At 38.2% G+C, this 26,193-nt stretch overlaps 1 protein-coding gene across 1 annotated transcript in view; it reads left to right on the forward strand.

Annotated features, from left to right (window-relative positions):
* The window catches only part of LOC126418712 (anoctamin-4-like), a 404,589-nt gene that overhangs the window by 264,098 nt on the left and 114,298 nt on the right, over positions 1–26,193 (forward strand). Inside the window, exons 12-13 of the mRNA XM_050085615.1 lie at positions 9,836–9,997; positions 17,050–17,193. Of these exons, the coding sequence (XP_049941572.1) occupies positions 9,836–9,997; positions 17,050–17,193 (306 nt within the window). The remainder of the gene's footprint in view (positions 1–9,835; positions 9,998–17,049; positions 17,194–26,193) is intronic.

Below are 26,193 nucleotides of genomic sequence, written 5' to 3' on the forward strand. Positions count from 1 at the left end.
ATAGGAGAGGTCCTAGAACACTCCCCTGCGGTACCCGTATTGGCACAGTCTGAATATCCGATCTGTAAACAATACTTTGGTTTTTACTGTTTGTTGTTGCAATTTCTACTACCTGTTTCCTATTATGGAGATATAACTGAAACCACTTTTTAGCTACTCCTCGTATACCGACATATTCTAATTTGTCCAGCAGGATATCATGTTGGACAGTATCGAATGCCTTTGAGAGGTCCAAATTTATTCCTATTGTACTGTTGTTCTTATCTAGCCCCGTTACAATATTTTCAATGAATTGAGTGATGGCTGACTCTGTACTCATTCCTTTGCAGAAGCCGTGTTGGTTTACAGACAATAGATTGAATTTCTCGAGGTAATTTGTAATTCTGTTTTTCATGACTGTTTCTATTACTTTTGAAAATACCGATAATAAATCTATTGGTCTATAGGTTCCCACTTCATGTATATTGCCCTTTTTTATACAATGGTTTTACTTTTGCAATTTTTAATCGTTGTGGAAAGACAGTTTCTGAAAATGATATGTTTATGATGTGTGTGAGTGGGTCTGATATGACACTAGCACATCTCATCATGACTGAGCAAGGTATCTCGTCAATCCCTGAGGACATTTTATTCTTCATTGTTTTTATTATTTGATTAACTTCCAATTTGTTTGTGGGAGGTAGCAATAATGAATTCACACTTTGTTCTTCTGGGATTGATGTTCTACTCATCTTAGAACAATTTTTATGCGGATTGATTGGACTATTTATGAAGTAGTCATTAATGTAATTTGCTAAAGTACGATTTCTGACTAGCACACCTTGATCATCTTTTAAAACAAAGTCATCTGGATTTCTAACATTTTTGCTTGGGCCTATTTCTTTTTTTACTACATTCCATATAGCTTTTGATTTGTTTGCTGACCCAGCAATTACACTGTCATTGTGCATTGTCTTGGCTTTTTTGATCACCTTCCTGTAAATTTTCTTGTATGTCTTAACATAATCTGTGAAGTGTTCATCTTTGTTATCTTTTTTGAGTTGACTGATATGTTTTAGTGTTTGACTAGATACTCTAATAGCAGGTGTTATCCACTGGCTTGTGTTCCTAGGCATGACATTGATCTTTGTGAGCTTTTTTGGGAAACACATCTCAAATAGGGACATGAATGTACTAGAAAAAGCATTGAAAGATTCCTCGGTTGTAGTTTGTGCAAAGACATCTTCCCAGGTTTCATTAGCTAACAACTGGATGAAAGTATTTACTTTTTCTGTATAGAAGTACCTTTTGTATCCCCACTTATATTTTACTGCCTTGGGGATAGAGTAATTTATGTATGTTAATAGTGTATTGTGATCCAAAAGACCTAACATTTTGAATCATGTGCCATAGAGTTAAAAACTTAGGAGAAGAGTGAAAAACTAGTTGTCATTACAGTATATAGATCTCCACTGGGTGACAAAAACATATTCTTCAAAAAAATAGAAGCAGCATTAAACACTTTTTATAGTAATGAAGTGAAATTATTTTTATGTGGAGATTTTAATATTAACCTGTTAATTGAAAGTGATGTAAAAAGACAGCTTTTGAGTATACTCAGCAGCTTCCACATGAAACCACTCTTTACAGATGCCACCAGAATAACAGAACTGTCATCTTCTCTTTTAGACAATATTTTCTCAAATATGGAGAATGGTATCACTGAGCCACTAAACGTAGTTACCAGCTTTTGTAACAGCAGAGGCCTGTTTGTAGTACACTACTACTTTCTGTGCAGGTTGTAGGACTAATGAACACTGTTACTTGCCATGCATGTAAATTTAATCTTTGAATCCAGAAAATCATATCAAAGGAATACCACACAAGATAATAATAAATTATGAGACTCAAATGCTGGCCAATCTTTAGTTTTATGAGGCAAGATGTTTACTACTGCCAATAAACACACATAAAAGTAAAAGTGATGACACAGTCCTAGCTTTTGGAACTGTTAGTTCCTTCTGCAGGAAGGAGAAAGGGATAGGTTGTGGGATATTAAAAGAAAGGGCAAATCACTCAGGTCCCAAGATGAAGGGGATCTACCTGTAGGGGTGTTGAAGTTTACACTATCAAGCACACTGTCATTAGAAGCATTAGAACTTTTGTTTCACCTGAGGAGATAACATCTCCAAGTTTATACTCAAGCAGGACCAGTATATCATCTGTGTTAGAAGAAATACTGGAGGTTGGTGCAGACCAATTCACTGGCCACTACTAGAGTCATAAGCAAGCATCTTTGCAAATTCTCAAGTACTTGTTCAAAAAGTATCCAACTTAATTTTTTGTTGTTGTAACAAACAATGGTATCAGGATATTTGCATTCTCTGTATTTGTATGCATATATAGTGTGCATGCTGATTTTTTCCACAACTGCAGAAACAGCCAGTTGCTGGCTAGACATTGACAAATGAACACATGGATTGTTTATTGCATAAACAGCACTGATTGGTGTCCTGGCCAGAATGAAAGTAGCACTGTTGTTAGATTTCTCCACCCTTTGAAAATGTACACCATTATTCCCTTGTTCATGGGCATTCTCTTTCATGCCATGTGATTGTGATTTTCGTGTTATAAAGAGGAAGATTCACACACCAGCCAGAATCTGTTCACTGTGAATACATAGAATTAATTAGGACTAGATTTCAGAAAAGGGAAGACATTGTGCAGAATTTGACAGAGTTGGTGCACACTGTACAAAAAGAGACTTTCCAGTGATACTTCCAGTAGTAGCAGCATCTACAGCTATAATCTGCAAACCACTATGAGGTGCATGACAGAGAGTACATCCCACTGTACCAGTTATTAGGGTTTCTCCTGTTCCATTCATGTATGGGGTGAGGGCAGTATGATTTTGTGAATACCTCTGTGTGTGCCATAGTTATTCGAATCTTATCCTCACAACTCCTATGTGAGCAATACATAGGAGGTTATAATGTATTTCTAGAGTAATCATTTAAAGCCGGTTCATGAAACTTTGTTAACAGATGTTCTTGGGATAGTTTTCATCAGTCTTCAAGAATCTTCCAGTTCAGGTCCTTCAGTACCTCTGTGACACTCTCTCATGGGTTAAAAAAAAAACCTGTGACCATTTGTGCTGCCCTTCTCTGTATACATTCAAAATCCCTTGTTAGTCCTACTTGGTACAGATCCCACACACTTAGCAATATTCTAGAACTGGTGGCATGAGTGATTTGTAATCAATCTCCTTAGTATATTGATTTCACTTGACCAGTATCCTACCAATAAACTGAAGTCTACTACCTGGTTTACTCATGACTATGCCTATGTGATCCTACAAAGTATTACACCCAGGTATTTCTATGAGTTGGCCGATTTCAAGAGTAGTTCCTTGGTATTATAATCATAGGATACTACATTCTTTTGTTTTGTGAAGTGCATGATTTTATATTATTGAACATTTGAAGCAAATTGCCAGTCTCTGCACCCCTTTAAAATCTTATCAAGATTGGACTGAATATTTACACAGCTTGTTTCAGATAGTACTTCATTACAGATAATTGCATCACCTGCAAAAAGCCTGATTTTACTATTAATATTGTCTGCATGGTCATTAATGTATAGAATGAACAGCAAGGATGGGGGGTGCAACACCTGATGTTACCTTTGCATCTGACAATAACTCTGCATCCAAGATATCATGTTGCATCCTCCCTCCCAAAAAAAACCTCAATCCAGTCACAAATTTCACTTGACACTCCATATGATCATACTGTGGTGTGATACTGAGTTAAATGCTTTTCATAAATCAATAAATACAGCACCTACCTGATTGCCTTGATCCAAAGTTTTCAGTATGTCATGTGAGAAAGATGGAAGTTGGGTTTCACATGATCAATGTTTTCGAAATCCATGCTGGTTGGCATTCAGGAGGTCATTCTGTTCAAGATATCTCACCATGTTTGTGCTCAGAAGATGTTTTAAGATTCTACAACAAATTAATGTCAAGGATATTGGATGGTAGTTTTGTGGATCACTTCTACTACCCTTCTTGTAGATGGGTGTCATGTGTGCCTTTTCCAAGAACTGGCCACTGTCTTTTGTTCAAGGGATCTTTGATAGATTATAGTTGAAAATGAGCTAACTCAGCAGCAAATTCAGTATATAATTTGACAGGGATTCCATTGAGCCATAGAGTTTTGTCCAATTTTGACGATTTCAACTGTTTCTCAATACCACTGACACTAATACTTATTTCATTCATCTTTTCAGTGGTATGAGGATTAAATTGGGGAAAATTCTCCTAGCTTTTCTTTTGTAAAGGAACATGTGAAACTGGTCTTAAGCATTTCAGCTTTTTCTTTGCTACACTCAGTTTCAGTTACTGTCTCATTCACTAGGGATTGGACACTAACTTTGGTGCCTCTAACAGTCTTTACATGCAACCAGAATTTTTTTGGGTTATGTGAAAGATCACTTGACAACATTCTGCTGCAGTAGTCACTGAAGGCATCACACCTTGCTCTCTTGACAGCCAAACACATTTCATTCAGCATCTCTCTATCTATAGCCATTCACATTGTTTTACACATATTATGCAGTAATGTCTGATATTTACAGTGACTGTATACCATGGAGTTTTCCTGCCATTATGAACTGTTCTACTGAGTACATAGCTATCCAGTGTATGGTCAAATATTCCCTTAATCTTGAGACAGAGTTCCTCTATGTGGTTTACTGAACATATATGCCTTTCCACTTAGTTTAGTTGTTCTTTGTACTTTGGTATTCACTGTTGGCACAACCACGCAATGTCAATGATGCCAGTTTTGATGTGGACATCATCAAAGATGTAAAGTCTGTTTGTTGCCATCAGGTCCAATATAAAAACCATCATGAGTGGGCTTCCTAACTATCTGTTCTAGAAAGTTTTCAGAGAAGGCATTTAGTAAAGTTTCACAGGATGTCTTATCATGCCCACCACTAACAAAACTGTAATTTTCCCAATTAACTGTTGGATGATTTAAGTCTCCATTGATGATTACAGTATGATTGGGGAACTTACATACAAGTGAACTAATGTTTTCTTTAAAGTTGTTGGTCACATCAGGAGATGAGTCTGGTAGGTGATAGAAGGATGCAGTTATCGTTTTATGCCCACCCCTGACACTGAGTCTTGCCCAAACAGTTTCACATACTGCTGGAATTTCTACCTCATGAACTTGAGTTTCTTGTCTACTGTGACAAATCCACCCCATCTATTTCCCATGTGCCTATATTTTTGGTATACATTGAAATTCTCCCCAAGAATCTCACTGATTTCAATTTCAGGTTTCAACCAGCTTTCTGTACCTAGTATGATGTGATCTTCACTGCTTTTCATGAGCACTTCAAACTCTGGCACGTTTTTGCAAATGCTTCAGCAGTTTACCATTAGGACTTTAATGCTCTTTATCTGTGGGAGGCATTTCTTTCAATCGTACACTGATACTTCTGGATTTCGTACGGCTATCATTGTCTGGATCAGATGCACCCCACACACAGTTAGCTATGCGAGTAACAGCCTCTGATGTTTAGTGCACACCTGACCCATTTAGGGGGACCATACAGTTCTCAACCCTATTGTGCAAGTCCAGGAAGTCAGAACCTAGTTTGCAGCCCTTCCACTAGACCCAGAACCAAAGGCTCACGATCAGTTCTCAGAACAATGATGCAAATTGTGAGCTTCATTAAAACTCTATGTGCAAGGCCGGTCTTCTCAACCTTCTCTGTCAGTTGCTGGAATGATCCAAGAATGAAGTCAGAGCCCAAATGACAGGCACCACAATTTGCAGTTGGTTGCAGCCTGTTACCTCAGTGGGTGCTGGAAACACCTCTTCAGTATGTTGAATGAGGCCCCCAGGCATATACACTGAGTACACCTGGTGTCCTTGCCTGCCCCTTCCTGCCATTTTCCTAAGGGGTACCACCGTTCACCATATGTCTGAACTACTGATGGTTAGTAGACCTGTACCCTTTTGCATGTGCATCCTCTTCACACCAGACAGAACAGGTTTCCCCATAACAGGCGAAGTGAGTCCCACTGGCTCAGATTCAGCTGCAGTGAAAGACAGCATCTCAAACCTGTTGATTAGGGGATCAGTACCACACCTCAAGTCATCCCTTGTTCATGTCCACCCTGTACAGGATGCCTAGATTTACCACCAACCACCAGCAGCATACATTGGCTCCACATTATGCCACCCCAAAACAGCGTGGATCTCCACCTTGCTGCACTCACTGGACAGTGTATCTGATCGGGTTGCCTCCAAACACGTCTCCAACAATTGTCTGGTTGAAGGCATATACCACACTCATTGGTGAAAAGAACATGATCCAATCCTGAGCTGTCCATTCAGTGTGTTGTTGGGCCCATCTGTTCTGCGCTGCATGGTGTTGTGGTTGCAAAGATGGACCTTGTTGGGAGTGAAGTTGAGCATCATGCAGTCTATTGTGCAAAGTTTGATTCATAACATGACATCCTGTGGCTGCACAAAAAGTGTTATTCAACATGGTTCCATTGCTGTCGGGGTTCGTCCGAGCCATAATCTGTAGGTAGAGGTCATCCACTGCACTAGTAGCCCTTGGGCAGCTCGAGTGAGGCATGTCATTGACAGTTCCTGTCTCTCTGTATCTCCTCCATGTCCGAACAACATCGCTTTGATTCACCCCGAGACACCTGGACACTTCCCTTGTTGAGAACCCATCCTGGCACAAAGTAACAATGCGGATGCGATTGAACCATGGTATTGACCATATGGGCATGGTTGAACTACAGATAACACAAGCCGTGTACCTCCTTCCTAGCGGAATGGCTGGAACTGATCGGCTGGTGGACCCCCTCCGTCTAACAGGTGCTGCTCATGCATGGTTGTTTACATCTTTGGACACGTTTAGAGACATTTCTGAACACTCAAAGGGACTGTGTCTGTGATACAATATCCACAGTCAACGTTTATTTTCAGGAGTTCTGGGAACCAGGGTGATGCAAAACTTTTTTTGATGTGTGTAGTTGTTAGCAAACTCGAAAACAGAGCTAATTCAGATAATACATATGGTTACTCCTAATAAAGGGGAAACTAGATAGAAGGCAATATGTTGGTCAGAAAATCTGCTACAGTAACTAAATCACAAGTTCCGATGTACTACAAGTTACTTATAGATTATGCAAAAGACATGCTGGTTTCCAAAAATTCTAAAAAATGCATGTTTATTTGATTTTATTTATAATGAAGTACAGGGGTGATGTATTCTTTGCCAGAACTGTGAGCCACAAACGCTGATTTGTCATGAAATAAATTATGTATCCAAAACACTTGTACTGGTAACTTACAAATATATAGTTTTGTAAGCACTCAAAAATTCTATTTCTCATGTAATCGTACAATGAAATTAAAGAACAGTTGTTTTGAAGAAGGATAGACCATCTCTTCACAAAAAAATTTAAAACCATAAATAAGTGCAAGCCTACAATTTAGAATAACAGAACGAGTTTATCATGGCACTCATAAATGTTTGAAATTTCTCAATAAATCACAATACAAATGGATATTTTTGGGAGAGGTGTTTAGAAGCTGAAGGTGACTAGCATCAAACAATTGTATCTGAATAAAGATTGATTTTATAAATAAAAGTTCATATTTTGAAACTGTTAATGGTCTAAAGAAAATTATAACTACTGAGAGAAACTGTGATGCTATGAAATTCATTCCACTTCTGTCTGGTTGCAGTGATGGTTAACGATACAAGATATAAATGGTGTACAGATTTACTTGTGAGAATTGGCACTTGCAAAGACCATATACACAGGTGATAAAACACCCATATGAGAAGAACCATAACAGTCATGTGATGCACAAAGAAGCTGATTGTCTGGTTACAAGGCACGTTCAAAACTATTACAGAAGATAAACTTTCAAAAGTTGTTATAGCATTGGATCATCAATAGAACACCATATGATCCTATATTTTACCCAAATGGCTGTAACAAGAGGCATCAGAAATGAGTATAGAATGAAGAATAAAATATATTGTCACTAACTGGTGGCAGAAATTGTAGACATATAAACTAAGAAGTACCTGCAGAACACTGGTTCATGAAGAGGAGTGCTGCGAGGAGGTTATATGCAATAACTATTTGTATGAAGTACAGGCAGCCACTCACCACATAAATGAAGTGTTACACAAATGACTTTTAAAGTCCTCATCTACAAGATGAGTCATTATGTCTATTCTTTCCATTATCTGTGCTCCGTCCATGAGTTTCCAGAATCATATTACTTTGACAATGATTAACCATGGTTGTTAAGGAAATACATACTTGAGAGAAAACAGACATTGCAAGTTGTGAATGCAGAGATGTGGAGGGCAAAAATCACATTGGTTTTGGTTGCTACTTGAAGAAAATGAATATAGATAATCTCTTGAAACAGCTTTATGGTTTGCTTGTCAAAATGTCCTTACTGTTCACAGCTCTTTTAACAACAGAAGATTTAAGAATCTGCAAATTCTTCTTCAATTTCATAATGATCTGGGTGTCTCAGTATTACGCTGGATGAACCAGCATTTTACTCACCAGTCTTAGTGAAATGATTTTATGTTTAGAAATGAGGTTTAGTTGTTACTTGTCAGAATACAAGTGTAACCAATTTGAGAGTCACAAAATACAAATAATAATTTTGATGACACACCATTGTAACATCATGACATCCTTAAATCAATTCATTCTAACAACTGGAAATGTCATTACTGAATACAACTTTGGTCCAAATAAGGTTCATTTCATGCCACAATATGTAACCTGTCTTTTTGAGATGTTACAGACATGAGAATAGTTAAAATCGGTCTGTCTTGTACACAAGCAAAGCTGTTTTTGTCATAATTACACAACCCAGAGGCAATTCTACATATGCAGTTGAAATCAAATATCTTCTTCCTTTGTAGTATGTTGCTGTCTTGATCCATACATGAGTACCTACTTCTAAGTAAATGAGATTACATTTGTCTTGATTGAATTACTTTCACTATAAAGGAGCACATTTTTATACTGCTGGTAATAAATTGCTTCATCTTGCACAGTTTTAGACATTTCACTATAATGGATATAAATATTACCTTCCTTGCCTAGAATTTCTTGATTTCACCCATAGTCCCAATGAGATAATTTTATTTTTCAGAATGAGTTTTAGTTGCTGCTTGTCATTATACAAGTATACCCAATTTGAAAGTCACAAAATAGTAATAATAATTGTGATGACACACCTTTGTACCATCATAACATCATTAAATGTGCTCATGCTAGCAAATGGAAATGCAATTGATGAAGTAAAACTTTGGTCCAAATAAGAAGGATCATTTCATGCCACATTATGTAACTTATCATTTTGGGGTGTTACTGACATGAGAATAATTAAAATAAGCCTGTCTTGTAGTATACAAGCAAAGCTCAGTTGTTTGAAAATAGCCAACTTTATATACTGAGATGAAATCAAATATCTTCTGCCTTCATAGTATGTTGCTGTCTTGATCCACGCAGAAGTACCTATTACACTCTTTGAGATAATGTTTTTGTAACTGAAGAAAGAAACTATTTTAACAAGGTGATGCATATTTTGCCTTTTTTTATTACAGATCTCTCCATCAGAGCTCCTGCTTCTAAGTAAATGAGATTACATTTGTCTTCGTTGAACTACTTTCACTAGGCACATATTTGTACTGCTGATGACAAATGTCACCATCTTGTACATTTTAAAGTATTTTGTTATAATTATATGATCACATGCACATTAACCTGTTACAGGTAGCAGTGGCTGTGACTGCAACTCTTGGTGTAATTGTCTACAGACTGTCTGTTGTAACAGCAATTTATGCTGCTGGTGGTTACATAAAAAAATACTCAAAACTGATTACTTCTGCTACAGCCTCCCTTATAAATTTGGTTGTCATAATGCTTTTGACACAGGTAAGAATAAGAAACATTTAAGTGTGAATTGCAAAGTAATCATGCAGGTGTAGATGTAAATTACTTCAGTGTATTAAACTGATTGCAATTATTGTAGGAGCGTTAGCTAGGTGCTTAACTTAATGTTGTTTTGTTGTTGTTGTATGTGTGTTGCATAATGCTGTTTCGTTGTTGTTGTTGTGGTGGTGGTGGTGATGGTGGTGGTGGCAGCGGCAGTGGTGGTGGTCTTCGGACTGATTAGATGCAGCCCTCTGTGCTAGTATATCCTCTGCAAAACTCTTATCTCTCAAGAACTACTGAAACCTACATCCATTTGAACCTGCTTACTGTATTCATACATAAGTCTCCCTCTAGAATTGTAATCTCCACACTTCCCTCCATTAACAAATTGACTGTTCCTTGATGCCTCAGAATGCATCCTGTAAAATAGTCCTTTTTTCTAGGCATGTTGTGCCATAAATTTCTTTTCTTCCCAGTTTGATTCAGTAGCTCCTCATCTGCTATCTGATGTAATCCTCTAATCTTCAATTCGGAATTCTTATCTGTAGCACCACATTTCAAAACCTTCTATTCTCTTCTTGTCTTAACTGCTTATCATACACTGTTAACTACCATAAAAGGCCACACTTCACATAAATACCTTCATAAAATACTTCCTAACATTTAAATTTATATTAGATGTTAACAAATTCCACTTTCTCAGAAATGCTTTTTGTTACGTTTGTCAGCGTACATTTTATGTCGTCTCCAAATTGGCCATAATCAGTTACCTTACTGCCCAAAATTCATATATTTCTTTTTGTAACTCACTTCGTAATCTGAATCCCTCAGCATCACCTGATTTAATTCTACTACATTGCATTACTGTTGTGTTATATTTGTTGCTGTTCATCTTATAGCCTCTTTTTAAGATGCTATCCATGCTGTTCAACTGCTCTTCCAAGCCCTTTGCCATCTCTGATAGAATTACAATGTCATTAGCAAACTTGTCTCACTTCCTTCTCAGGTATTCTTTTAATGTCATGTTCTGTGACTCTTATAACTGCAGATTACTTTATATACAAGTTGCAAATAACCTTTCACTCCCTGTATTTTGTTCTTGCTATCTTTAAAATGTTGAAGCCCACAGTCCAGTCAACATTGTCAGAAGCTTTCTCTAAATGTACAAATGCTATAAATGTGGGTCAGCTTTTCTCCAACCTATCTCTTAAGATAAGACATGAAGTCAGTATTGCCTTTCATGTTCCTATATTTCTTTAGAAGCCAAACTCATCTTCTCCTACATCAACAGGTTCCATCCTCCCAAGAGTAATATAACTAGACCTGACCAAAAAGTTGTCACCAGAACTCTCACCACAGAACGGGTCGTCAGGTTTTGTGAGACCTTCACTGACAGAGATTGGTTTGGCCAATGCTATGGTGACACACATTTTACTTTAAGTCAAGGTTTGTCAGAAAAAATGATAGGTTCTTTTAAAGCATTTTGTATATGAATTTGATGAAATAAATTCAAAATAATCGACAAAGGCTTCAGAAATCAGTATACCAACAGACAAAAATCCATGATATACTAAAACTCCATCTGAACAGGCCTTGAAGACCCAATGGTACTAACTGTCTGCCTTGCCATCCTCAGCCCATAATGAAAGGAAACTATATTTTCACTGTTCATGCAGTAAAACTTCAGCATCATACAAGACGTTTTACTTTATTACTTCTTTACTACTAACTCTAGTCACAACACATTATGCCAGTGGCAGATACAGAAAAACCTCAAGGAGGGGGCGCTAAAGATATCTTGAGCTACCTTTACATTTACCGTAATAAAAAATAAGCAAGTCACTTGCAAAGTTTAAGAAAGTTTTATTTAAACTGATTATACACAAATGCAAGACAATGCCATATTCTGATATAAAAAAGTTACAATTGTGGTTCTCTTCCTTAAAATGATAAATTCTATGTGCCTATTCTTCCTGGCAAATTGGTTAATTACATTGCTAACAGGACAATCAATATCAGGGTGAGTGTTCAACAGAGCTAAACCATTAAGTAGATCCTCCTTCATTGTCAACCTCAGCCATGTCTTTGTACGCTGCAATGTTGTAAAACTTCTTTCAGCTGTAGCAATAGATGCAAGTAGACAAGCAAATATTTTGTACAGCATGTGAAAAGTAAGATAGTCAGGTCTAGGACAATAATAGATTCACGATCATTAAAGGCCTTTATGCTCATATTATGAGTTGGATATGGGAAACTGTTGTTACATTATTAGTACAAATATTGTTAGCAGTCTCATAACAATATTTTTACTGAGAAGTTACTGTTGTTGTTGTTGTTGTTGTGGTCTTCAGTCCTGAGACTGGTTTGATGCAGCTCTCCGTGCTACTCTATCCTGTGCAAGCTTCTTCACCTCCCAGTACTTATTGCAACCTACATCCTTCTGAATCTGCTTAGTGTATTCATCTCTTGGTCTCCCTCTACGATTTTTACCCCCCACGCTGCCCTCCAATACTAAATTAGTGATCCCTTGATGCCTCAGAAAATGTCCTACCAACCAAACCCTTCCTCTAGTCAAGTTGTGCCACAAATTTCTCTTCTCCCCAATTCTATTCAGTACCTCCTCATTAGTTAGGTGATCTACCCATCTAATCTTCAGCATTCTTCTGTAGCACCACATTTTGAAAGCTTCTATTCTCTTCTTGTCTAAACTATTTATCATACATGTTTCAATCCCATACATGGCTACACTCCATACAAATACTTTCAGAAATGACTTACTGACACTTAAATTTATACTCGATGTTAACAAATTTCTCTTCTTCAGAGACACTTTCCTTACCATTGCCAGTCTACATTTTATATCCTCTCTACTTCGACCATCATCAGTTATTTTGCTCCCCAAATAGCAAAACTCCTTTACTACTTTAAGTGTCTCATTTCCTAATCTAATTCCCTCAGCATCACCCGACTTAATTTGACTATGTTCCATTATCCTCATTTTGCTTTTGTTGATGTTCATCTTATATCCTCCTTTCAAGACACTGTCCATTCCGTTCAACTGCTCTTGCAAGACCTTTGCTGTCTCTGACAGAATTACAATGTCATCGGTGAACCTCAAAGTTTTTATTTCCTCTCCATGGATTTTAATACCTACTCTGAATTTTCTTTTGTTTCCTTTACTGCTTGCTCAATATATATATATATATAGAATAACATTGGGGAGAGGCTACAACCTTGTCTCACTCCCTTCCCAACCACTGCTTCCATTTCATGTCCCTCGACTCTTATAACTGCCATCTGGTTTCTGTACCAATTGTAAATAGCCTTTTGCTCGCTGTATTTTATCCCTACCACCTTGAGACTTTGAAAGAGAGTATTGCCGTCAACATTGTCGAAAGCTTTCCCTAAGTCTGTAAATGCTAGAAATGTAGGATTGCCTTTCCTTAATCTATTTTCTAAGATAAGTCATAGGGTCAGTATTGCCTCACGTGTTCCAATATTTCTGCGGAATCCAAGCTGATCTTCCCCGAGGTTGGCTTCTACCAGTTTTTCCATTCGTCTGTAAAGAATTCACATTAGTATTGTGCAGCCATGACTTATTTAACTGATGGTTTGGTAATTTTCACATCTGTCAACACCTGCTTTCTTTGGGATTGGAATTATTATATTCTTCTTGAAGTCTGAGGGTATTTCACCTGTCTCATACATCTTGCTCACCAGATGGTACAGTTTTGTCAGGACTGGCTCTCCCAAGGCTGTCAGTAGTTCTAATGGAATGTTGTCCACTCCTGTGGCCTTGTTTCAACTTAGGTCTTTCAGCGCTCTGTCAAACTCTTCACGCAGTATCATATCTTCCATTTCATCTTCATCTACATCCTCTTCCATTTTCATAATATTGTCCTCAAGTACATTGCCCTTGTATAGACCCTCTATATACTCCTTCCACCTTTCTGCTTTCCCTTCTTTGCTTAGAACTGGGTTTCCATCTGAGCTCTTGATAGTCATACAAGTGGCTCTCTTTTTTCCAAAAGTCTCTTTAATTTTCCTGTAGGCAGTATCTATCTTACCCCTAGTGAGGTAAGCCTCTACATCCTTACAATTTGTCCTCTTGCCATCCCTGCTTAGCCATTTTGCGCTTCCTGTCGATCTCATTTTTGAGACGTTTGTATTCCTTTTTGCCTGCTTCATTTACTGCATTTTTGTTACTATGAATTATTATTATTAATACATCACAATCAACTGGTCACACTCACCCTTGATTAATCTTCACACTTGCACGTGCTACAACTAGGACTTTTTACTTATTCATTCTTCAGTCTTAATATTTCTGCTTTTGAATGTAAACTATCTTCCTATTCCACGAATAGTCCATATGTATAACGCTGTGTATCAAAGGTTCTCTGTACTACAAGAAAACTGTAGAATATTCACTAATTTTCTCAAACAAATGCCAGAGAGAATAACGTATCGAGATCACTAGAATGGCCACGACTTTTCTCGTAGATATGTGTTAGCTTTCTATGTGTCAGACAGAAATGTATAAAGTATGATGAAGTGGATGTGCATGCTACATAGGAAAATGCAACTACTCGATAACTCTATTCAGACCAGTCGACTGATGAAAGAATTGAATGAATAGCATGCAGGCTGACTGGCGGGAGTTGCATGGGTGGCAATGCAGGTGGCCCTGAAAGGCAGGGGTAGGGGGTGGGGGGGGGGGGGAGGGGGTCGGTGGCACGTGCCCACCCCTGATATGTATCCACCACTGCATTATGCATCATATAGTATCCACATATACTACTGAACGTGATTGCAAAAGTACAGGATGGAGCAGAGGAAACACATGTTTTTTAACTCAGCAACCATTGGCAGACAACTCAGTCAATGCAAGTTCAGTCGCTATGGAGTGTTGGAGCATAGACGATCATGTGTTCACAGTCAGACAGTTCAGAAACAATGATTCTGTGGTCACAGTTTGATGTCTTTTCTGTCAAAAGTTTAGCGTTGGACATTGAGATACAGTCTCACATTGAAACACTGTACTCTGAGGGGTGGCAGCATTTAGGTGTACTGGAACTCTGATGAAAAACAAACCATTTGGTATTCCTCATTCAGTTTGAACTCCAGGAAATGTAGATAGAGTGAGAACATTATCTGCTAGGTGACAGGCTGTATTGCTGTGTGTGCCACATTGTTTGCTTCATCATATGTCACACAATGATCTGAGATTTCACTCATACAAAATAATTATTGTCCAGAAGCTAAGTGAGATAGATTTTGTGCAGTGCAGAAAACTTTGTGGCATAATGGATGCTATTCTTAATGGAAAATGCAGATGTCTCACTGTTATGAGTGATGAAGCCGATTTTCATCTGAATGGGTATGTTAATGTACAGAAATGTTGGCACTGGGCATCTGATAACCCACATGCACTACACCAGAAACTTCTCCATAGCTCAAAAGTAAAATCTGGTGTGGTATCTTCAAGATAGGGATTGTTTGACCTTACTTTCTTGAAGACGGAGAAACCACAGTTACTATGACATTAGCATGCTACATCAAAATGTTAAACAACTTTCTTCATCCAGGATTTGAAAGGCATAAAGTGAACATGAGAGAAATGTGGCTTCAACAGGATGGTGCCGCAGCTCACATGGCGAGAGCATCCATGGAAAGAATTCAACAAACGTTCACAGGACGTCATTTCACAATATGGTTATGTTCCTTTGGCGCCACACTAACCCAGTCTATAAATCTGTCTCTTTTTTTTTGTGGTCTCTTTGAAACTGAGAGTGCATGTGAAAAAGCTCTGCACAATCGATATTCCAAAGGTTTCCATTTATCAGGAAATTGAAGCTGTACTGAATGAAATGTTGGAGAGAGCCATGTGTAACTTTCAGGAGAGGATCCAAACTTGTGTCTGGCTAGAAGAACATCATCTCAACAACATTATTTTCTGAACCTAATTAAGGTATGTAGATTTCAGAAATGCAATAAAAGTACTACAGGGTGGGACAAGTAAAACTGGCATGGTGAACAGAGTTCCAGAGTACAAAGAAGCATAGTAAACAAAAGGAAATATATTACTAACCTGACTATACTAGATATTGAAAGTTACCACCATTCATCTCTGTGCACTTTTGGGCCCTAGTCAGCAAGCTGCTGAAGATAGATCGAGGCTGGACTGCTGGGATTGCTGCAGTCTCGTCCGAAAAATTGTGCTGCAGTTCTTGTTGCAATACACCTTAGACTTGAGGGCTCCCCACACAGAGTAATCGCACACTGAGAGATCGTGTGACCTGGGTGGCCTGAAGATTGTGTAAATGTGCTGCAAGGTTTGGCTGACTGTATGGGAAGTTGCTCCAGCCTGTTGGAAGACAGTTAATTTTTGAACATCTACTATAGTCAGATTATTTCTGTATTTATTTTCATCTGCTGTGTTTCTTTGTACCTTGGAACTCTGTTCTCTGAGTCACTTTCATTTGCCCCACCCCGTATTTTTGAATGCAAGATTTTTTATATACGTTCAGGAGGTATGATGTCGTAAACATTGAGATGTATGGAAAGCTAGGTTTTCTTATATATATTATATATTTTATATTATGAGATTATGCACTGTTTTTTCTGTCACAAGTACTCACCACCAAACAACAACCCAAAATGCTTAAACTGTTGCCAGTTAAAGAATTAAAATAGGTAGAAAAGACCCATCCCTATAATAACTACAAGGCTCAAAGAAATTTAAAAATAGGTCTAAGCATAATGAACTATAAGTGGCTGCACTGTCACAACATTTGTTGCAGTTTACTCATATGACATTTCTGCCATGATTGGTACTTGCCCCTGAAGACAACCCCACCAAGTGATATGGTTGCTGAATTTGAGGTGTCACCTAATGGGAGCATGTTCCCGTACTGTCTGTTGGGCTGCCCAAATCGCTGTCATGCCATTATTCAAGAGTTAATACAGCACAAAAATGTGGAAGTTATTAACTTAATTTTTATTTTGCTTTTCCATCTTTTTATTTCTTATTTTAAATATTTATGTTGCAGATGTACACATCGTTATCAAGAGTTCTCACTAACTTGGAAAACCCCAGAACAGCTGGAGAGTATGAGAAGAGCATTACATTTAAAATATTTGTCTTCCAATCAATCAACTTCTATGCTTCTCTCATATACATAGCATTTTTTAAGGTACAGAGTATTATAATTCTATGTGTCACCAATTTTACATGAAAGAATTGAAAAATGATTAGTAATAGGTCATTAAATCATATGAGTAAAATTGCCATAGCCACATAATAACCATAGCATAGTAACTCCATTGAAAATGCTACATACAATTAATTTCATTTATTGCTGTCATGTGCACCATCTTTATTTTTCCTTTGTTTAAGGAAGGTCTGTAGTAGATAGTAAATGTAAGATGTAAACTCAAATAATGCTGTCATAAACCGAGAGATTGGTTTTGACAGTGCAGTATGTTTATGCATGATTCTATTGGAGTTGGTAAGTCCTTTCTTTTCTCTGTTTTGGAAATTCATTCATCCATTGTGTTGTAGAGTGCCCTTCAGCGTAACAAACAATTAAAAATTTAGTGTTGGTTAATTTTTTCACTTAGCAAAGAATTCACAGATAAACACACATCAAGTTCTTGAAACATCCTGTAAGTTTATATTAACCTTTAAAATATTGCCACTCTTACAAATATCTGGATGTAACACTTTGTAGGGACTTGAAACTGAGCTATCACAAAGTCTCAGTTGTAAGTAAAGCAGCTGACGGACTGCAGTTCATTGTTTGAATACTGGGGTAATGCAATGAGTCTGCATATAAAATGTACATGTGACCCATCATAGAATGTTGCTTAAGTGGATGAGACTTGTACCAAATGGGTCTAACAAAGGATGGCTGCACAAATGGTCATAGGTTTGTTGGACCCAAGGAGGAAAGTCACAAAGATGTTGAATGAAGTGAACTGGCAGATCTTTCCTACACAAACTATCCTGTGGAAACCTACATAGAAAGTGCTGAATCTAGAACTATACTACAACCCCAGTGTTTCACTCCCATAGCAATTGTGAAGACAACATTAGTCTAATTACAGCACTTTCAGAGACATTTAAGCAAAACTATAATTGTGGCAAGACTGACGCAATATGTGTACTGCTGTAGGTGCCTGTATTGGTTCCCACAATTCCAAAGCTACATTATGCCTTGTTTAAACTTAAGTTAATTGAATTTTCAGTGATGATTTCAATGCTTTTGCAAAACTGGTTATGGAATTTGGCCATAGAAAATCACTGCAAGTTTTCTGAAAGAGTTAGCATGTTGAGGCTTCACAGTTTTCACTTTAAAGTGAAATGTACATCAGTAACAACATCTTAATTATTTATGTTCATTATTTTACAAATACAGTGTGACTTTTGTTCCTAAGATAAATATTGTGTCTTTACATTTGGATGTTTTGTAATTACTATCACTTTTTTATGTATAAATTCCATAAATGAAGAATTAGGCTTTTTTGTATTATTTTTGACATATTTTTCAGTTGGTTGTTCAGTATACATATAAATTAATTAGAACTCATCTTAATTGACCACAATGCATCTTAAGGCAACTTATTCTCATTAGTACAGTAATTCAACAACATTACAATTCAAGCTTTTGCATCTATGTAACTCCACATAAACATCATGTTGTAGTATTGCATTATTTGACATGTTTGGAATCATACTTTTCATTAAATATTTTCCTATTCCACTACATTAGATACCCCCACCCCCAAAGTATCACACACACATGTAATATGGGCAAGATTTTTCTAAGGGCATGCATGCAACAGAATAGGAAGTTTATTAATATAATAGAAGGAAACATTCCACGTAGGAAAAATTATATATAAAAACAAAGATGAGGTGACTTACCGAACGAAAGCGCTGGCAGGTCGATAGACACACAAACAAACACAAACATACACACAAAATTCAAGCCTTCGCAAAAAACTGTTACCTCATCAGGAAAGAGGGAAGGAGAGGGGAAGACGAAAGGAAGTGGGTTTTAAGGGAGAGGGTAAGGAGTCATTCCAATCCCGGGAGCGGAAAGACTTACCTTAGGGGGAAAAAAGGACAGGTATACACTCGCAAACACACACATATCCATCCACACATACAGACACAAGCAGACATATATCCCTCTTTCCTGATGAGGCAACAGTTTGTTGCGAAAGCTTGAATTTTGTGTGTATGTTTTTGTTTGTTTGTGTGTCTATCGACCTGCCAGCGCTTTTGTTTGGTAAGTCACCTCATCTTTGTTTTTATATATAAGAATAGGACGTTTGTTATGAAAAATGATTGTAGTGTCCATATCCGTGACAAATTCTATTCTGTTACTTACATTACATAGATATTAATGAAACCTTCTTGGTTTGCAACCCATGTCACTATAAACAAAACATTCAAGCTTTCAATAGCTGTCCCTGCCATCGTTATCAGGAGTTGAAATCACTGACTGTTGGCAAGGTTTAGAAAAGCTGCAGAAGAAAATATCATATCTGTTGAGTTCTTTAGCATTTTTTCAACAATGCCAGAACAAGGAAGTAAGTCATCACTTTCCTGTAGTCAAGCACCATATTTGAACTGTTGCAGTGGACAGAATTTTGAAGAAGACTAATGGGTGAAGTATGAGATTGATATTAATGCCAGAACCCTGCTTGATTGTCATTTACTTCTGGCGTTAACCTTGTCACTATTCAAGTGGTAGATGTAACCACAGCAGCCAAAACAGCACATGAGTTTGTGTGAGATAATGTCTCAGCAGTGTTCCAAGTTTTTTTTTTTTTTTTAAAAAAAAAAAACAAACAGAAAAATGGAACAGTTGTTAGTCTTTCCATCCAAGAGCTGGGTGTTGGATCTGTTGCAGCACTGAGTAAAGACCTTAATTTTTCTCCAGTCCCCAGATGTCTGCCAATGTTGGATATTGTTAGAGGATCAGAGAGCACTGTATTAGGTATTCCTCGCATGATGAAGACATCAGACAAACTGCTAGCCATATCCTAGTGAAAGCTAAGCCACTGAAACCCAGTATTAGCCAGTACACATACTGGAAGCTTAGTCGTGATCCAACACAGACTACCTTCAGAAAGACAAGGAAGTTAAGAAGGAACTCTGGTATGTAAAAAGAAGTGACAAAAAAATTTAAGGCACAAGTTACCAGATCTCCAAGGCTTTAAGGATTGCTGAAGATACACAAGGAAGGTCCTCTGAGGCCTATATTTGATGCAGTCAGTTCACTCACTTGCAGACTGATAAAACACCTGGCAGGGTTATTAGCACCAAAACTGGTGCACTGTGAACATCATGTTGTTAACTTGCAGTCATGTGTTGAAACCCACAGGGAAATAAAGATAGGCCAAAATGACGTAATGGTTAGCCTGGCTGTTGTGTCTCTTTTTACAAGGGTGCCAACAGAAGACACACTGGATCTTTTGGACCAGTGGATCTCTTGTCCCTTCAGTTTCCCTGAGATTGTTAAGCTGTTCTGCTGTACTTTAATGATAATGTACTTCTTCTACCACAACAAATATTATGAGATGACAGATGGCACAGCTTTGAAGAAAAAGCTCCAAACTTACAGAGATTGTGTCCATTTTGCCTCCTACAGTATGTCAAATTTGCTTCCTACAGTATGTCAACGACACCTTCTTGATATGGCCTCATGGTGAAAAAGCAATGTGGTTCATCAGCCACATGAATGGTGTGTGTCCCAACATTAAATTTACTGAGTTGAGGAGGAATGGCAAGCTTCTGTTCTCAATGTTTTAGTTGAGTGGAAAGCATGAGCTTGGGCATTCAATTTACAGGAAATTTATGCATACTGGCGCATACTTGAATGCCAACAGTGTTCACCACATTGTACACAAGAAAGCAGGTGTCACCAATGAAAAATGCCTCATGAAGCTGCGAAGGAGGTCAAGCCAATTGTGTTCCTTCCATACTACGGAGCAACTACTAGCAAGACAGGGTGCGTGCTGAAGAGATGTGGACTAAGACCAGTATTCTGGCACCATATCCAAGATAGGAGATAGGTTACACCCTGGTAAATACAATATAGGCCTTCAAGTTCCTGGTGTGTATTGTGTCCCGTGTGAATGTGATAGCATTTACACAGGTCAAACCATTTGTACTGTTGCTAAGCATTGTGTGGAACACTTGCAACATATTAAACAAAGGAAACTTGAGAAATTGCCTGTGTTGAACATTGCCTAGAAAATGGGAATAAAATACAATTTGAAAATATGAGAGCTTTGATTCAAACATCTCCATAGTGGGATTCTGTTATGAAAGAAGCTGGAGATTAGAACGAGCAGCAACAATTTTAACAGTGATCAGGGGTACACACTTAGTAGGGATGGTCGTGGGTTTTGGACATTGAACAAAAGCAAGGATGGAGGCTTGGCTCTTATAGGCAGTTTTGGACATAGCACTGGCCTCTGGCAGTGTCTGATCTCACTTGGATCTGTGTAAGGATGGAGCAGCTATCAGTTGCCCAACTTGGCTTCCATGCATGCGTCACTTGGGCCCTCTTTGGAAGATTCCAGACATTGCCATTGCATCTATATAAGAAGAATGTCATGCCATCCCCAGCAGTTATTAGTTTTAACTGTTTATAATGATGGTGGAGACAACTGTTGAAAGCTCAAGTATTTTACTCAGAATTACACGGTTTGTAAACCAAGAAGATTTTATTGAAGCATGCCACTGTGAAAGACTTCAAGGACACATTACATAGATATTTTATACAAAGAGTTGGTGTAATATGTATGTATCATTAGATAAATTATTAACATACATTTCTTTACCTGAATGACTTCTCAATGATCTCCCCCTATTTTCTGAACTTGTAACCACTGTAAGCACACCTCTCAGTGTCCCACTTCTCCTCAGTTTCATTCAGATGCTTTGTCTTTCTCTGAAATAACACCCGGAAAGGTAAAGTATTGAGTTGCTGATAGGCATACACAAAAGAAAGAAAACTTGCTATCTTTTGGAGCTACACTTTTACAAGATAGAGTAAAACAAACACACACACACACACACGACACTCTCTCTCCCTCTCTCTCTCTCTCTCTCTCTCTCTCTCTCTATGCCCATGCTGGATACTGTCTTGGCTAACAGTTCCAGTGATGTGTTTTAGCAGGTGGACTGGTTGAGTTGGGGTTAGTGTTGGATGGAGTGGGTAGAGGGACAGGGAAATGGGAGGCAGGTAGAGGTATCAGGGATGGGTGGTTAGTGGCTTGGCAGGAGGCATCTGGTTTTCCAGATAGGAATGTGGGACAGAGGGTGGCAAGTATACAGACTAGACATGTTATGCACAATCGTAGGGGCAGGTGGGGAATGGTGCACATTTAAGGTTATGTGGGGATGTGAATGTGGATGGGGTGACAGGATGGCGGTAGGAGAAACTGTTGCATGGAGGTTGTGGGAACACTGGGTTACCTGAGATGGAGGCCAGGATGGTTACAGGTGTGGACAATGTTTTGTAAGGATGACTCCCATCTGTGTAGCTCAGAAAACCTGGTGGTGAAGGGAAGAATCCAAATGGCCTGGGCCTTGAAGCAGCCACTAGAATAAAGTATGTTGTGCTCAGCTGTTGGTATATGACATGGCTGCTTTCATACGTGGATTGGCTTCTATCAGAGTAGGATAAGCTTGTGACATGACTGGAGTAAGAAGTGCTGGGTGGGTGGACTAAGCAGGTCTACAATGTGATTTTCTTTTTAACTGCATCCCCCATCAAATGGGAAACAAGTAGTTTCTCACCTTGCAGTACTTATAGTGTGTAGTGTGCAGAAAAGTCCACTTAAAATGTGTGGTGTGATATCCATTCCAGATGTTCTAATTTTTGTTCCTGCACTTCTTTTTCCTTCATAAATTCAGCAAGAGCAATTAAAAAATAAATCGTTCAGGCCATGTCCCTTGACTTAGCCAGCATACTTTGCTGTAATATATAGTCTCCATACTCTTCATTCATTTCTATTGAAAACTGTTACAACTGACAGTGGAATAATGTGTGTGACTTCAGAAATGTTGCTATTTGTACCACCAATTTCTTCATGTGTTCCATACCAGCTAGTTTAGCACAAAGTGGTTTTTGATGTGCAGAACAGAGAATCTCGCCTGTCAATTATTGCTGTTTTTTGTTCTTTCATTGTCAATCAAATTTTTAAATTCTTTCTGCACAGTATTGTAATGTCATTTCATAGCAGATTTTCAGTAACTGTTGATAACGCCACTGTATAATAGGTAATAAGAAATCTTATCCGTCTCTCCTGTCATTCAGATCATTTTTAAGGGCTTGTTATGATACATTGCCAGACTGCCTCTTTTTGTGGAAACATACCATTGGAGCTGTGAATGTCCTTCATACCATGAACAAATAGCGGAAGGTAAACTGACACCACAATTCTGCCAAAATGAAGAGAGTTATGCTGAACAAAAAATTCCACACCTCAATACTAAATGAAAAGTTGCGCTATACTGGGTACTTCCGAGCAACCTGAGACAGGCTGAGCCTTGTCCCACATGTGGCCCACACATCTAATTAGTATGCAGTTTGGCACACTATGGCCAGTCCTGTTTTAGAGTGTGTTAACAGTATGAAAGGTAAAGAAATGTGAAGAAGTTTGCCTCTACAGAAAAACAATTTCTCATTGGGTCTGAGATATGGGCACAGATGTGGAAAACTAACTGAAGGAGAAATATCAGAATTTTGATGCTTATTCATTAAAACTTGATACACAGCTTGCAATATTTGTGCTGCTTGTTCACTTGGAAGTATAAGTTTTGAATGAACTGTTAGATGTTATGCCTATGGATTATACAATCACAGGTTATGATATATTTTAGATGGTACATGAACCATTGAAAACATATTTGCCACAGTGTGTTATGGCAGTGTGATGAAGGTGATGGTACAATGTGTAAATTTTATAAGGCATCATGGCCAAATCAAAATTTTGTTGCAAGACCTGGAAGCAACATATGGTGATGTACCCTATCATTGTGCAGCATGAAACCTTAGTAGAAACAAAGTTCTCACCACATTTTTTGCTACTTGGAAGGAAATTGCCCTATTTATGCAACTGAAAGTAGAGATGCAGCCAGCACTCAGTGATGAGAAATGGATTTCAAACCTGGTCTTTCTCACTGCTATCACAGTACCCATAAATCAATTAAATTTTTCACCCAAAGAAAATGACACATATGATAGAATCAGTGAATTTTTGGAAAAACTAAATCTTTTTGACAGGCTGATTGCTACAGGAAACCTAAATTTTTGAAGACCTTTCATTGCTACAATTATCTTCAGACTCATGCTTTGGAGCTTATCAACAAAATATTTTGAAACTCTGTCAATCTTTTCAGACCAGGTGTAAAGACCTGTGTAGCGTACAAAATGAATTAAAACTACTTAGCGCCGGCTGGTGTGGCCGAGTCATTCTAGGCGCTTCAGTCTGGACCGCTACGGTCGCAGGTTCGAATCCTGCCTCGGGCATGGATGTGTGTGGTGTCCTTAGGTTAGTTAGGTTTAAGTAGTTCTAAGTTCTAGGGGACTGATGACCTCAGATGTTGAGTCCCATAGTGCTCAGAGCCGAAACTACTTAGCATGCCCAATTTCTGCTGCACCATATACTGTGCCTTTGGAAATGCAATTAGAACTGATTCATCTGCAAAACTGCTTTTCATCTGCAAAATTGCACTCTGCTCAAGGGCAGATATTACAACACAACCAGTTTGTTAAGATAGTAGTTCATGATGCTCATGCTGAAGCATTTCTGAAGCTGCATAGGAATGCAATACTATCTATGTTTGGCTCCAGTGGTGGCTGCTGTGTAACAGCACAAGAGCATGTGAACACCATAATTTTCAACACGTTGCAAATTTATTGGTTATTTTTGTTTGAATGCTGTTAAACGTAACATAGATGCTGCAGTCTGAAAGATAGTGGCACTTAAATCCACCATGTTACTGCTTCTCTAGACTCTATGAATCTTGGCATTAGAATCATGAGCACACCTTCAGTTGTGCACAATTTAAAGAGCTCTTGCACATGCACATCTCACCCGACATTATTACCTTATGGGCGAAATTGGTAAACAGTGTGCACGGTTCATGGTGTGTGCAGCTAGCCATTGCCACTCAACTAGAAGTTTACCTTAGTGCCACCAGGTGGTAGCTCAAGGCGGCAGACTTTTATTCCCATTTGCTCAGCATAAATCCTGCTGGATGACACCACACTCCTCAGATATACTAACTCACTCACTATATACTGCAGTGAAATTAGATTGGACGTGAGTGTATTTTAAAGTTGTACAGTAAACTTGTTTTATGTGTTTCTGTATGAGTTATATAGTATATTAAGTTGTGGTTTTATCTGTGCTGATGAATCATTTATTCATACTTCTGAAATCTGTTGATCTTAATGGTGAGTCAGATTTATATGTGCTGTAGGCCCACATTGTATATATGAAAATTCATGTAAAGCTGTTTCATTGGTTTCTCTGATTTTCACTTAAATGTGGGATTGATGGTGGTGTGCTTTAGGCCCTTATGGATCTGAGTGTCTCATTTGTATTCTAGCCGAGTGACCATGTTTGTAATCATTACTGCTTCAGTTTAATCATTTCCACATTTGTGTTTGGAGTTGGTTGTTTACCGTGCAGGAATTGGCTTTTGTGTGCAATGTGAACATGGGCTCAGTCGAGTCTATTTTAAATGCTAACAGGAAAGTAAAGCTGTGAGGATGGGTCATGAGACATGCTTGGGTAAATCAGTTGGCAGACCACTTGCCCACAAAAGACAAAGGTCCTGAGCTCGAGTCCTGATCAAGCACCCATCTGTAATCTTGCAGGAAGGTTTATATTAGCACTCACTCCACTGCAGAGTGAAAATCTCTTTCTGGTAACAGAAAAGTAAATTACCAGGAAAAGTTAGCTGCGAAGGAACTAGGGCCTCCGAGAACAGATTCCTTTGCTGTGAGCATGATGAAATCAAATAAGCATGACTACAAGTGAACATTTAACAAGGAAGTGTACAGTTAGCACAAGTTGTTATGTCACTGCAGTGTATGAATATCTGATTTTCAGCCCAGAAGTAAATTTGTGAACTAATGTATCTGTTGGGATCTTGTACG

Source organism: Schistocerca serialis, chromosome 9, assembly GCF_023864345.2.
Source record: "Schistocerca serialis cubense isolate TAMUIC-IGC-003099 chromosome 9, iqSchSeri2.2, whole genome shotgun sequence".
Lineage (NCBI taxonomy): Eukaryota > Metazoa > Arthropoda > Insecta > Orthoptera > Acrididae > Schistocerca > Schistocerca serialis.